We start from the raw sequence: 15,024 nt of genomic DNA, 5'->3' as shown, positions 1-15,024 counted from the left end.
AGGAAACTCAGGGAAACTTTTGAGGTACCAAAACTTTTATATTATCTTTAATTCAACTGTACATAGTGACAGACACACCCATTTAAGATGTCTGTTTGCATAGATATATCTGACCCTCACCAAAAATAGCCCTAGAAATAAAGAGGGGAAGGTGTGGCATATTTGTAATTAACAGCTGCCTCATTCTCACGGGTCAACACGAGCTAGAAATTTAATCCATGGCTCCTGCAAGAGGTCAAACGAGGACTGTACTCAGAACTGGTCTCTAGTTCCAGCGCCACTATTTACATACACTATGTCGCACGTCAGCACTGCTGTCATTCACACACATCACAAATTTAGGGGGACAGTTCTACAGAGCAAGTAGTTAGAAGCCTGTGTGTAGGCCTATAAAATGCATCTCAATTGACTAAAATGATTCTAATAATGAGGATGCTTTAAAGTATTAATTTTAATATCAGGACCCCCCCCCAAAAAAAAAAAAAGAAAGAAATGAATTTAAACTTAGAAATGGATCAAGAAATTTGAAATTTGAAAGCTGTCTTAGAGAAGGGAGGAGAAGGAAGAAAATTTGACTTTCAAAAAAAAAAAGAAACAAACAGAAAAAAAAAGATTTTTGGAAATCGCAATATCCAAGTTGAATTGATCCACACGTACCTTTAATTCATGATTTGGTTGGTGGGAAAATACTATGATGTAAACATACTATTCATAATTTCATTTGTACATAAGGTCACAGTAACCACTAATAATCATGGGTAATGGAGGGGTTAGGTAGGGGGTTGTTCACGTAAATGAATCTCTATAGTTTCCTATTCTATTACGCAGTATTGTGATCATACAATGCTATATGGTTATTGAAAATACCTATTAAAGCAAAAAAAAAAAAAAAAATACCTCTGCATCAAAGCTGTCTATAAAGACAACCCATCTCTCATGACAAAATTTTGTGTTTCCCTTGAGTGGTCTTTGCAGACAGGGTTCTCTCCTTAGTCTGAAACCTCTCTGGCCTGCCGCCTTTAAAAGGGACTGTACAGTACTGGTTGAGGTGGGGATTCATGTTTTGAACATTCCTAAGTGAGATAATGAGAAACCTCATATGAAATAAGAAAGAGCATGCAATTTTAAGAAGGATTCAACATTTATTTGATGAAAATCAGCTTTCAAATGGCTGAGATATCCCAAAAAGTGATAATAATAAAAGGCCACAGGCCATGCTTTTATTAGGATCTCTTTGTTTCACCTTGTTTTTGGATATCTCAGCCATTTCAAAACCGATTTTCATCAAATAAACTTTTGATACCCCTCAGAATTGCAAGCTCTTTGACATCTCATAGAGTGGTTTCTGAATATCTCGCAAAAAGTTAAAAGCTAAATCCTCACCTCGACAAGAACTGTACACACCCTTTAAAGCTCCTGTCATCAATCGCCTAGACCACAACACTTCCTTTCAGATCACTTATCTCATTACTGACAATTGACTGACAGAATGCAAGGCAAATCACTGGGATGTGCTGCAGTCCAGGAATGGGATTAAGTCTTGAAAGGATTTTAATTAGCAGGGGAACCACCATTTAAGTACACTGAATTGGCCCACGGCACAGAAGAATTAACCAGACCCTTCAGCAGACCGTGGGTATGATGCGCATGTACGCAAATCAATCTCAATCAATGTAAATCTATGTTGAGAATTGAACGTGATGAATATTGCAAATTGTCTGGCACAGTGATATGTGCAACAGATTCCACTAGTTCCTCCAGTTGACTAAAAGCAAGGTTCCATTCAATGCAATCCACAGAAATGTATGCTTCAGCTTTGAACCACAGATATAATTACAGGCATGTTGCCAGGCAGACGAGACAGTTTAATGAAAGAATAAAATAGGTATATACAAGAAAAACGTCACAAAAATTACAACAAAGACACGCATACAATGTATATTTCCACACACACAGAACAATTACATTGAAAATCAAAACATCGTTGTAGGTCAGACAATATGAAATTGTCTGCGAAGAACACACAACCTACTTAATCATTTTGCTTTGTTTGGGTTTTGAGTTTGCTTTTCTGTTGTTGTTTTTTCAGGCAGGGGTCATTAGCTTTGTTTGTTTTTGTTATTGTCATTGTTGTTGTCATTGTTGTTGTCACTGTTGGTTTTTTTTTTATACTCTGTCATGAGATGGTGTATTTAACTAGAGAATGCCACATGACTTCTGACAATGCAACCCCCCCCCCCCCACATCACAAGACATCTAGACTATTGAAGGGATGGCAATCTTTTCATAGCACATTGTAAATTTCTTTATAATCGAAGGTATCTTTATCATTATAGCATAAAGAATTACATTCCATGAGTCCTTTTCTACATACAAAGTTGTATCTCACCAACACAAGCACAGATAGCCCCTGCAGCATTACTGAAAACATGAACATTCTCATCATCATCCCACACCCCTTTCACACGAAATTCATCAACGGGTTACCTTCTGGACAATTGCTGCTGCTATACAGGCAGAATTTGTGTCTCATTCACCGAGCACTGCATCACTCAACGCAATTTTCCGGCTGAAAGGCGATGGTGCTGGGCGAAAATCACTAATGCAAAAACACAAATGACATCAGCAAGCTCTGGGCATGTATTTCCTCACTGTAGAGAGGGCACTAGCGCATGCCTTGCCACTGGGCGGCATGAATAATTCATTTACTGGCTAATATTTCAGCGGTGTGATTCACCAGAAGACTCGGACCAGAATCTCCTTTTGAATTACCACCATTTCACAATCAGAATTTGCCCAGGGGGTGAGGAGGGACAAACTGTGCTTCAGTTAATACAATATTTTCCTTTTTTTTTACAAGAGTTCAATTTGGAAGCTAAATAATCTACAGAATGTTTCACACAGAACTAATTCAACTGGCTGTTCTGTATTACACTTGTTAACCTGTTCCATACTGAATTCTGAAATGCCAATAGACTTGATACGCAGGCCACCAGGATCCCATATGGAACAGGTTGAATTCGTAGTCTGAAATGGGCGTAACAACCGACTGAGATCCTTCATCTAGCAAAGACATCAAACCTTGTAGTTGCAATAAAAGTATGTGCTTAACAAGCATACTGAAAGGAAAGAAAACAAAAATAAAAGCATACAATGTAGAATTGCATCATTGTATCACCTTAGCCTTTAGGAATAAGACACAAGACGGTCTTGAGCACGTAAAAATCATATTGCAGAGCATACGTATAATAGAATGCCTGGGACTAAGCATGTCTGTTGGGTGTCCTACAATGTTTGGGCAGCTGTCTCTTATCTATCAATCCCCTTTCCTGACAACCTATGGAGGTGGCTATGTTTGGCATAGGGGCACAGGGGTTGAATAATATACATGCCGAATATTTCGCAAGGTTTTTATTTTTGCGAATTTCACGAATCACATGCTATTCACAAACATAAAGACAAGCGAAAATATTGACTTTGATCCCGATATGAATGTGAGGTGCAGGTATACATACATATCTCCATTCAGTACTGTACTCCACAATCGCAAATTTAACCACTCGCAAATCTGCCGTGAAGTCCCGATTCCCGAAAATTTAGACTTGCCAAATGTATGTCGTATGTACAGTAATTTACCACATTGAAATTATATAACTTCTCATACAAAAGACTCATTTATACATTCACAAAATAAAGGGGATTTCAAATATCCATTTTGTAAAGCATGATGCAAAAATCAACTCTAGTGCACACAATAAGATTCACTCATCATCTCTATCAGTATCGATAAGCAAATTATTGCTGAATCATGGGTTTTTGTTTTACACCTGTGCGATTATATATGCCTCAGAAAATTGCAAGTAAAGGGAATGCAGATTGAAAGTTGATTTGATTAATCCCATGATCACCATCAGGGACACCAATCCTGTAAACAGCATTTGCAAAATTCTGAGGACTGAAAATGCATATTTTTAAAGAAAAACCATATATTTTGATTTTCCTGCGATGATCATGTGTAATACAATAAGGAAATAACAGCATTTTCCATTAAAAAAACACACACACACTACAAAATACTGCAAAAAGTAACAGATGGCATAACCCTCTGCACCACCACTTAGCCAAGGGCGAGGGTGCCCAAGGTCATGCTCCAATCAAAGTTGATGCGTGAGTAGTAGTTCAACGATTTAAATGCTTAATTTCCATCTCAGTGAGTTTGTTTGGTGATGTGTAAACTGTGGCGAATAAGAGTGATTTTTTGCAAAAACCACAAATTGATCATTCTTTAACATGTGGATGGACCTGCTAGAGAGGAAAGGGATAAAATTCACAATGAATTGGTCTGCCTTCACTGGGCCTTGCTTCTTTGTTCCCAACCTCTTCTGTCCAGGTCTGTTCACATGGACACCCTAGATTCAAAATTTTACAATTTAATATTTTTTTTTTTTAATGATATGAAAACCTTTAATTCTTGTGTGGGACAAGGCAAAAAATTGTAAAAAAAAACACACAAAAAAAGCACTACGGTGATCTGCATTCTGATGCAAATATCGGTCTATCTTGACCTTTTCTGGAAACCTTCACAATAATTTGCCTTAAAGCAGTGTGAATGGTATGTCAAGTTTTCTAATCCCCATGATGTATTACTTGCCACACATTGTTTTAATAGGCATCTACAATTGTATACACATGTACAAGTGGGATATTAAAGGGATAGTACAGTATTGGTGGAGATGAAAATTGGGCTTTTAACCTTTTGCAAGATACCAAGAAGACACTTATGAAATAGTACACAGTATACCATTTTAAGAGGAATCCAAAGTTTATTTGATGAAAATCGGCTTTAGAATTACTGAAACATGCAAAAACAAAGTAAAACAAAGCGATAATAAAATGTGAGTCCCACACTTTATTAGAATTGCTCCGTTTTGGATATCTCAGCCATTTCAAAACCAATTTTCATCAAATAAATGTTGAATTCCTCTTGGAATTACATGCTCTTTCATATTTCATAAGAGATTTCTCATTATCGCATCAAAAAAATGTTAGAAACCTGAAATTAGGTCTCAACCAAAACTATACGATCCCTTTAACAAGCTTCACAGGGGAACAAACCACAAGGTGTCACTTCCATCTTTCATCCAGTTCCCAGAATGTGTGTGAAATGGGCCACTAAACCACTGCACTTAAGTATCCCCCCACCCCCCTTCCTTGGCTTGATTGACTGTAGATTTTAATAATCTCAAATATAGTCAACATGTCCTATTACAACTTTAATCAATAAAGATCTGACATTTTTCACTTCAGGCAGCTGGATGATACAATAAATATTTGATGAGAGTCATCAGAAATTTAGCATCTATGGCTCCAAGTCCATTTCACGATATGCGCACATGATCAAGCTCAATTAAATTTCAGGCGTTACCTCTCTGAAAGAAATGCCACTATCAGTATATCACATTTGGTAGTATCAGGAGAAACGTGTTTTATTGGGCTGCTGCCCATGATAGACACAACACGATTCTCCTACTAGTAATTGTTTTCTTAACCCTAATTGGGTAGGTACCACAACTATCTTCATACCAAGTATCCAAATATCTTCTGAGGGAAATCTTATAGAGACAACAAAAACAAATCAAAACTAGAGAGGGGCCGTCAAAGGCGGCAGACCCACGCCTAAGTACAAAGTCGGGGTAAACATAATGTGCATTCGGTCATCTACCAGAATTCGGCCACTTAATTGCCAGTGTGCTTTATCACCAGCCAGTGAGTTCTACCAAAGATCGTACACTGAAGTGTACGATCTTTGGTTCTACAGTCACATCACACGCAAATCACATAATTACACATACGGTATTAACACTCATTCACGTACAGGAAAGTCCTTAAGTCTCCTCCAAAAATCCATCGAAAATCCCAAATTCCACCGTCAAAAGTGCAGAATCGGAACTTTTCCAAGCGCGCGCGAATTAAGTCCAGTTTTAAGAGTATTGTCTACGCGACGGGTCGCGGAAAAAGCGCTAAAAATCGAGAAATACGCCGTTTTCTTGCGGGATATTTTGATTATAGCAAGCCGAGAGTGTGATGATATCAAAGGTCGTATGAGTGTACGATCTTTGATGGTATCCACAAAAGCAAACTAGAGAGGGGCCGTCAAAGGCGGCAGACCCACGCCTAAGTACAAAGTCGGGGTAAACATAATGTGCATTCGGTCATCTACCAGGATTCGGCCACTTAATTGCCAGTGTGCTTTATCACCAGCCAGTGAGTTCTACCAAAGATCGTACACTGAAGTGTACGATCTTTGGTTCTACAGTCACATCACACGCAAATCACATAATTACACATACGGTATTAACACTCATTCACGTACAGGAAAGTCCTTAAGTCTCCTCCAAAAATCCATCGAAAATCCCAAATTCCACCGTCAAAAGTGCAGAATCGGAACTTTTCCAAGCGCGCGCGAATTAAGTCCAGTTTTAAGAGTATTGTCTACGCGACGGGTCGCGGAAAAAGCGCTAAAAATCGAGAAATACGCCGTTTTCTTGCGGGATATTTTGATTATAGCAAGCCGAGAGTGTGATGATATCAAAGGTCGTATGAGTGTACGATCTTTGATGGTATCCACAAAAGCAAAAAAGAAAAACAAAGTTTACGTACCCAGGCAATTACCCCTATGATTAGTGTCTACGGGAATTATTCAATGCAAGGGTTGAATGCAAATGTCTACTGCACCAGTAATCGGCCACCAACGAGCGCCGCAACGTCCCCGGTGCAATTTTGCACCAACAGTGTAGAGCGCGATGCATTTTCAGCGGCCTTGCACACGCATTGACATTGAGCACGCATATCGTGCAGTGTGACTGCGACCGAGCAAAATGCTCCTCCAACGAAAAAAACAATCAATGTTAATTTGAAAAATTATCAAATATCAAAGGTCGTATGAGTGTACGATCTTTGATGGTATCCACAAAAGCAAAAAAGAAAAACAAAATTTACGTACCCCCTAGGCAATTACCCCTATGATTAGTGTCTACGGGAATTATTCAATGCAAGGGTTGAATGCAAATATCTACTGCACCAGTATTCGGCCACCAACGAGCGCCGCAACGTCCCCGGTGCAATTTTGCACCAACAGTGTAGAGCGCGATGCATTTTCAGCGGCCTTGCACACGCATTGACATTGAGCACGCATATCGTGCAGTGTGACTGCGACCGAGCAAAATGCTCCTCCAACGAAAAAAACAATCAATGTTAATTTGAAAAATCATCAAAATACGGGCCAGTTTGTGATGACGGAGAACGAACTTTCATAAATCTAGAAGGACATAGTCCCTCAAATAGGCCTAAACGTAAATTTCGGAATTCTTACGAACATTTGAGCAGCGAAGTCGGATCGTTGGGGAGTTTATGTCTTCGTATGGTAGCGGAAAATCGCAAAGTGAGAAACGGGAAATTTTCGGAATGGTCACTATACCATGGGGTCAAAACTTCAAGGTCACACAGAATTTGCATGGGTCAACCGATTATCACCAAAATCTAATCGATTCTTTCCTGTCATTATCCAAACATTCCCTGAACATTTCGTGCAAATCCGTTTACTCGTTCTCTTGTTATCTTGTACACAAACAAACAAACAAACAAACAAACAAAAAAACAAAAAAAAACAAACAAACAAACAAACAAACAAACAAACATACGGAACCCTTTACATAACCCCCTGCCGATTTTCATCGGCGTGGGTAATAAAAAATACTATTGTGTCATTTGACTCATAACTTGTGTTCAAAACACTTAAATCTGTTTTGCATTGGCAAAGAATATCATTACAACTTCATACTTTTCTTTCATGTTATTTTTTTTTCAAAATGTATTGGATTACACTTACAGTTTCATGCACTTTGCTAGAAATCTCTTGCCAAGAATCCAGAGAGAAGATGAATCAATTCATGGAATTCTACTCATTGTAATATCATGGACAGAAGGCATTTACTGTATATGCCATATATTTAGCGAGTCTAATTCTTCGCGAATCGGGACTTCCTGACGATTTTGCCAGTGGTTAATTTCGCAATCGTGGAGTAGAGTAATGAATGAAGAAATCTGGTGTGCACGTCACATTCATGTCGGAATTAAAGTCAATATTTTGTGTGTCTTTAAATTCGCGAATAGCACCTGTCTTACAAAATTCACAAAAATAAAAACCTTGTGAAATATTCAGCATATACAGCAACCATTGAGAAATCTCTTTTACATGAAATACGTGTACATTGGCTGTGTTGGTAGTGTTTCAGCATATCAATATGCTAAACTACATGCATGATGCATATAATTTGTGTAATGTTTAGCATATAAACCTAGAATATAATGAAAAGAAAAGAAAATTGTAATATCAAATCACAATCGAAAGTACAGAACTTAACCAGAGCTAGAATAAATGACCTTCTGATTATGTACATAAATGGTTAACAAGAAAGACCTAGCCATAGGAATTCCTTTTTCTCTGGCACTGTGACCATGATTTAATGAATGGTATGGTACTTCCACTGCATCAATAGTTCAGTTATTTATCCAGTTATGTGTCAATCTAGTCTTGAAGAGCGATCAGATAAAGAGGCTACATAAGAAGAAATTTGAGTTCTCTAAGAATGACTACCATTTGAAATAAAAGTTGACGACATATTTATTATGAAGAACATGTGTACAACAACTCAACTTCTGGATGAGGGTAAATGTAAATATGGTCATCACAGTAAGCTATCCATAATTTTCCAGCATCTTCTCATTTATAGTATCAACATTAACTTCTTTTTGTACTGATCATATCTGTAATTATCTTCAAGACATCCTTTTAATACAATATTGAAACCTAGTAGACTGACATAAGGCATACCGTGTGGTATCAGCAAAACAGTGTACTGACATTACAAAGGTTCGCATGAAATTTAGTCCACAGAGCAAGCACTTGCATGCACAACATGCATACCATATCATACAGCGTATGAGTTTTAATTTTGATATTGGGAGGGAAGATCAAACATAATGTACATACGGACAAACATGTACGACAATCTGAGCAAAATTGATAAAGTCAGGTTTATTACATTCAGGATTGTTTGTCTGTTTGCTGGCTTTGCTTCAAACTTGGTTACTGCTGTGCCCTCTTGATTGCTGCACCATTGTTTATTCCCCTGCCTTCAGCCAATGAAGCTGGGGGAGGGGGGGGGGATGTGTTACCTTTACAAAATACTCTGGTCTAGCCAACAGGGCTAGCAGTAGGATTAGATTTTTACCAATGGCTTTGAATCAAGCCTGCTCTGAGCGTAATTAACCCGTTGAGGACGGGCTGATTTTGCTACAACACGCATTTCCTATAGACACATGCCAGATTATACTAGGGACTAGTCTTCAACAGGTTAAACATCCAGTTGACAATCACCTTCATCCACGGCTGAAGGATTTTTCATAGTCCCAGTGTAATTCACCACATTCAATCCTCCCTGGGAGGTTGACAAACAATAGGAAGCAACACTATAAGCCTTTAAACTTTACTCCCTTTGACTAATGACACAAAGGGCATTTCACTCCACCAAAGGTTCACCCTGATCTTTGTGCTACCAGCAGCCAACAATGGAAGCCCGGGCCATGGTGGACTTGGATCACAGGTAGGGGGTCAACAGAGCGTAGCCAAGCTCATTACTAGGAAGCATTCCTTGATGCAGACATGCTTTCATGGACATGGTGCATTCATACTGGTCTTAATTGTCCTGTGGTTTCCAGGTTTCTTGCTCACAAACACAAACTCCATTCTTGTTCATACATTTTCAATATCGGTTGCCTATAGTATCACACAGCCTGTATATTCAACATTTAATACACATGCTAGAACTGGAAGGAAATGGTCAGTGTCTTCAGACATGTGAGACTGTATGATTCATTTACTTCCCTTCATCATTACACAATGCATGTTTGTAATTTGCAAAATGACAGGATGTATCGTACACAGGATTTTGCAGTATCTTCATTATTCACAAAATTTTGCATGTCAACTAATACCTGTTACCAATATTTGTGAAAACAATAACCTGTGTAAATATTGCCGTCTATATTAAAAAGAAAAAAAAATGTGTTGTTTATCATCTTCAGTTCAGAGTGGAATATTTTGATTTCTTATTCCGTAAATGAAGGTCTTCATCACAATTCTCAATGGCCAAATATTAATTCAATAGATAAAGTTTAAAAACAAATTTCTTGAGTCATTTGAATTCCCAAACTATGCAAATGATAAATATGGATTATAAGCATGATATACATTGTAAAAACACACTACACAGAAACTTGAAAGTCATAAATGTCACTAGACAGGCAAAAGAATTCAAATATATCTGCAGTTGCTTTCGACACTGTCAAAATCAAAAATATTTAACAACTGCTGAAACACTACTATCACTTCTGCTCCTATTGTACCTGTGCCATTTCTTCAATTAAACCCTTTAAGGACAAGTTCATCCTCATAGACTCGTTGGTTCTGTCAATGCAGCAATATTAGTAGAACTCATCAGTGAGAGTTTGAGCAAAATCGGACAATCCGTTCAAAAGTTATGAATTTTTTAAGCTTCTGCTCAGTCACGACTGGATGAAAAGACTACTATAGCTTGTGATGTCACATGAGTACAACAATATAAAGAAGGAATAAAGAAAATTCAACATATTTTCATTTTTCTCGCATTTAACAAAAGAACACTCGACTTCTCTCTTTCAGAAGGCAGGAGTAATAATATTACCCTTAACATACGTCAGTAGCAAGTCGAAGAAATGTGCACTTTATTCAAAAAGTTAAAAGTTTTGTGAAATTCTCTTTTTATGTTTCTTATGTAGTTGTACGCATGTGACATCATACACTGTAGTAGTCTTCTCTTCCAGCAGTGACTGCGCAGATACTCAAAATGTTCGTAACTATTGAATGGATTGTCCAGTTTTCCTCAAACTTTCACTGATGTGTTCTACTAATATTGCTGCATTCTCTCAATCCTTATATGAAGGTGGACTTGTCCTTTAAAGCACTACTGATACTATCATTGATGAACTGTGTACCATTACTTCTCCTGCTTCTGCTACAGCTACTGGTACCATTGCAAGCATGACTTGTTTCACAAAACCAGTGAACTTTGAAACTCTCAGCAACATCACGTAAAAGGGCAATCACCTTGGGAAGTGTTTATTGGCAGCCTGATTAAATTCTTCAATGTAAATGCTACACAATATTTCTAAACAGCATAATATACATAGTACCAACCCCCTCCCCCACCCCACCGAGTAATCAGGAGTACAATGTACTTTCCATTGTTCAGCTATGGTACATGCAAAATAGAACTGATCTGTAGTGTTTATAAATGTAAACACTTCATATGAATACATGCCATAAATATTAAATGCTGAATTGATAAATGCCACAAAACACACAGTGACATTAAATGAACTATGATCACACCCCCAGAATAAAACAATACCCTCATAACCAAACAACAGACAGATAGAGGGTGCTGATGTACACATATGCTGACTGATAAATGTTTCATTTGTCACTATCAATCAATATTTGTCAATATGTCAATTTGTCATTATTAGAGTGATGTAAGATTTAAGGACAAATTCACCCTCATATACATGTGAATTGAGAGAATGCAGCAATATTGATAGAACTCATGCATGAAAGTTTGAGAAAAATTAGACAATCCCTTAAAAAGTTATAAAATCTGCCGGTTTCAGTGCTGCCATCACTGGATGAGAAGACTACTACAGTTTGTGACATCACATGTGTAGAACGATATAAAGAAAATATAAAGAAAATTCAACTCAATTTCTCAGAGGATAAAAGAGAACTTGACTTGCCTCTTACAGAAGGCACAACCCTTCGTACATCAGTGACAAGTGAAGGGAATGTGTACTTTTTTTTTTTAATGAAATTTTGTGAAATTCTTTTTTCCTTACACTGTTCTATGCATGTGACATCATAAACTGTAGTAGTCTTCTCATCCAGCAGTGATTGCACAGAAACTTTGCGCACTCAATTCTCATTGTCTTTGCTTTTACAAAATGGATTTGAAATCAACAGCAAAGTTTCAATCGATTGAGGAACTTCTGATTGACTGGGATTAATCACAATGCTACGATGTGATGGAGTCTTGGTACTCGGACTTCTCACGCTGTACACTGCATGTGTACAAATAAATGCAAACATGTGCAAAAAAAAAAAAAAATGGGAGGAAAAGACGATAAGAATGAATTTGAAATTTCATTTGGTATTTCATCGTGATTAGAGTGTAATGATTGTACACTTATTGCATTGTGCGTCGATGTGTGGGCTGTATTAACTGGCCGCTCTCACATGCATGTGGCTTGATGGAAAAGACACACATGTGTGCCACAGTGGGCAGTGAACAAAGATCGATTTAATGAAAGAACCATAAACTTTAGAATTAATATCTGACTGACTCCTTTTAAAATAGCTTTAATATTTCCAACCCCTTACATAAATTTGACCCAATTTTATTTGGTTATCATGAAGTATTGATATAACTTCCAATAACTTAAATTTGAACCAAATCAGTATCGGGAGGTATTAATAAAAATTATGATACCCTATCATCATCCCATGCTTCCCCAAAATCGACTTGGTCAAATTTACAGTCATACACAAGTGATTGGAACAGGGTATGCCCATGCATGGATGATATCGGATTATCATCATCAGGGCAATTCCGCAGTTAGGTGGACATGACATGGATAAAAGAAATGTGCCTCTTTATCTTACTCTTTCATTTAGGTACCAACTAATGCCATGGATGTTCACCAATCATTAAGGTCTTTCAAATTCAGTAGATTTTATTTTTCGTATTTACTGATTTCGCGAGATCTAAAACCATCATTTAAAATGTACATGTGGGACTGGGGATGCTGAAATTCACTTAAATGCAAATTACAGTGGGTTCCTTTGAAATTTTTTCCTCAAAGTTTTGCTAATGGGTAAAAGATGAATACATTTAAATACTCCAGAAGTCATGTGACATTTTGTCAATTACAAAAGGGTGAAATGTCCTGCGGAATTACTCCGGACAAATGTAACGTTACTAACCGTAACGTTACTAACCATGCTTTTGGGGGTCTAGCTAAAAAATAATTGGTCGAACCGCTAAAAAAATTTGTGTGAACATTTGTCATGATGCAATAATTAAAATTAATGCAACACTTTGTTTGAAGTGACTTGAATTTTTGCACACTTTTTGTTACAAGACATTGATTTTTTTGTCATGTCCTTTTTTCGTAACGTTACTAACCAGCCCTTAAAGTTGCCATAGCAATTCTAATATTTCATGGATTGTATTCATTCTTTTCTGTATCATAAATCTGGGAAGGATGAACATGTTTTTGACATAATTTTGACTTGAAATGAATAAATGGTAATTTAGTAGTAAAAACAAATATCTGAATTTGTTCAAATGTAACGTTACTAACCGCGGAATTGCCCATCATGTATTTCCTGTGAATTTACTGCAATCTTATTTAGTAACAGGGGTGCCAACTCTCACGCATTGAGCGTGAGACTCACGCATTTTGGTCCTTTCTCACTCTAAAACTTTATTTCATTTGCATGCATTTCTATTGATCTCACTCATTTTGACTCCTAAATTATAGCATTGACCTATATGGGAGTCTCACTCTCAACTAGTTCCCAGTGTTGGCAGCCCTGTAGTAAGATATCAAACATTTAAAATAGTTCTACATGGATACAGAAGTACATATGCGCCCAACTTTTCAGGTTGCCTGCAGAACCTACGGTACAAGACAGCTAGCAGTTACATTCATTCAATGCAGGAATCAGCTGAGCTGAGCTGCTGTGTAGCTGTGAGTGAAGACAAAATAATTTCTCCATCCTTCACTATCGATTACACATATTTACACAACATCGATCATTACAGTGCGTTACTTCAGTATCTACATGTGCAACGAACATCATTTACACAGCCACACATATATCACAGATAACATATCAATTGACTTCCGCTAACTTACAACTGTTGACCGAGCTGCAATGACATCGAATCGAAGAGGTCAATGATGGATTCCTGGCTGTTCGATCTCGAGGGTAGGAGGGATCCCGGCGTTGAACCACATCTCGATCCGGGCAGAGAGCTGGGGGCAGAACGGGGAGAGTCGCGAAAACTGCTGGCTGAGAACTCGCTGAAACTGCCACTACTCGATTGTCGCGAGTTCTTGCCGGGGCTGTGTACATCCGAAGAGCCGGCAAAATTAGGGGCGTTTTCTGTCCTACTTGGCGACTTTTTCCAGCTATTCTCGACCTGATCCATTTTGGTCATCTTGTCGATCAGATCACCATCACGCTTCGTCATAATGGTGAAATTTTGCTGAAAAATTTCACGAAAATGTGCGAGTGCACATGTGGAGGAGTTTTTCTACATCTGTTGTCCGCCATGAACTAATTCATGACATCATCACAACCAGTAATGCCGGGGGCAAGTTGATATAAGTACGGGGATAAGATATGCACCAAGGTTATTATCCAAAAATGTATATCGTCATATTCATACTCAAATTATTCTGTCATGACGTATGATACCTTTGTATTATCATTACTTGTATTGACTGGAAAATTGACATTTTGATAGTACAAAGAGCATATGTTTTGTAAAAATTCCTACCTATCTAAAATGAACGAATCCAAATGGTAATACATATGTATTGATTCGTAGACCGACCCAGTGTGTGCACGCGGCATGTGTATGTGTACGTCAATGATACGAGCGCAACCAAGGGTGAAGTTCTGAAAAGGGAAATCGATGAACTCGGCCCGGGAAAAAGTCAGAGAGCGCGCGAGTTGCAAGTGTTACAAAAGTCTGGAGTGAGTCTTTCTTTCTTTCTTTCTTTCTTTCTTTCTTTCTTTCTTTCTTTCCTTCCTTTTTTTCTTTCTTACTTTCTTTCTTTCTTTTTCTTCCTTTCTTTTTC

General features: G+C 37.8%; 1 protein-coding gene across 1 annotated transcript in view; it reads right to left on the bottom strand.

Moving 5' to 3' along the window:
* LOC139735004 (MLX-interacting protein-like) overlaps nt 1–14,477 on the bottom strand; it is a 63,162-nt gene extending 48,685 nt beyond the window's left edge. The window contains exon 1 of the mRNA XM_071645779.1: nt 14,074–14,477. Within this exon, the coding sequence (XP_071501880.1) occupies nt 14,074–14,411 (338 nt within the window). The 5' untranslated portion in view covers nt 14,412–14,477. The remainder of the gene's footprint in view (nt 1–14,073) is intronic.
* Between the last annotated feature and the right edge of the window lie 547 nt (nt 14,478–15,024).

This window comes from Diadema antillarum, unplaced genomic scaffold (genome assembly GCF_040938485.1).
Source record: "Diadema antillarum isolate AM-2024a unplaced genomic scaffold, OU_Dant_1.0 seq00000561_RagTag, whole genome shotgun sequence".
Taxonomy (NCBI): domain Eukaryota; kingdom Metazoa; phylum Echinodermata; class Echinoidea; order Diadematoida; family Diadematidae; genus Diadema; species Diadema antillarum.
Note: the sequence above shows the minus strand (reverse complement) of the source record. Positions and strands in the feature narration are given on the sequence as shown.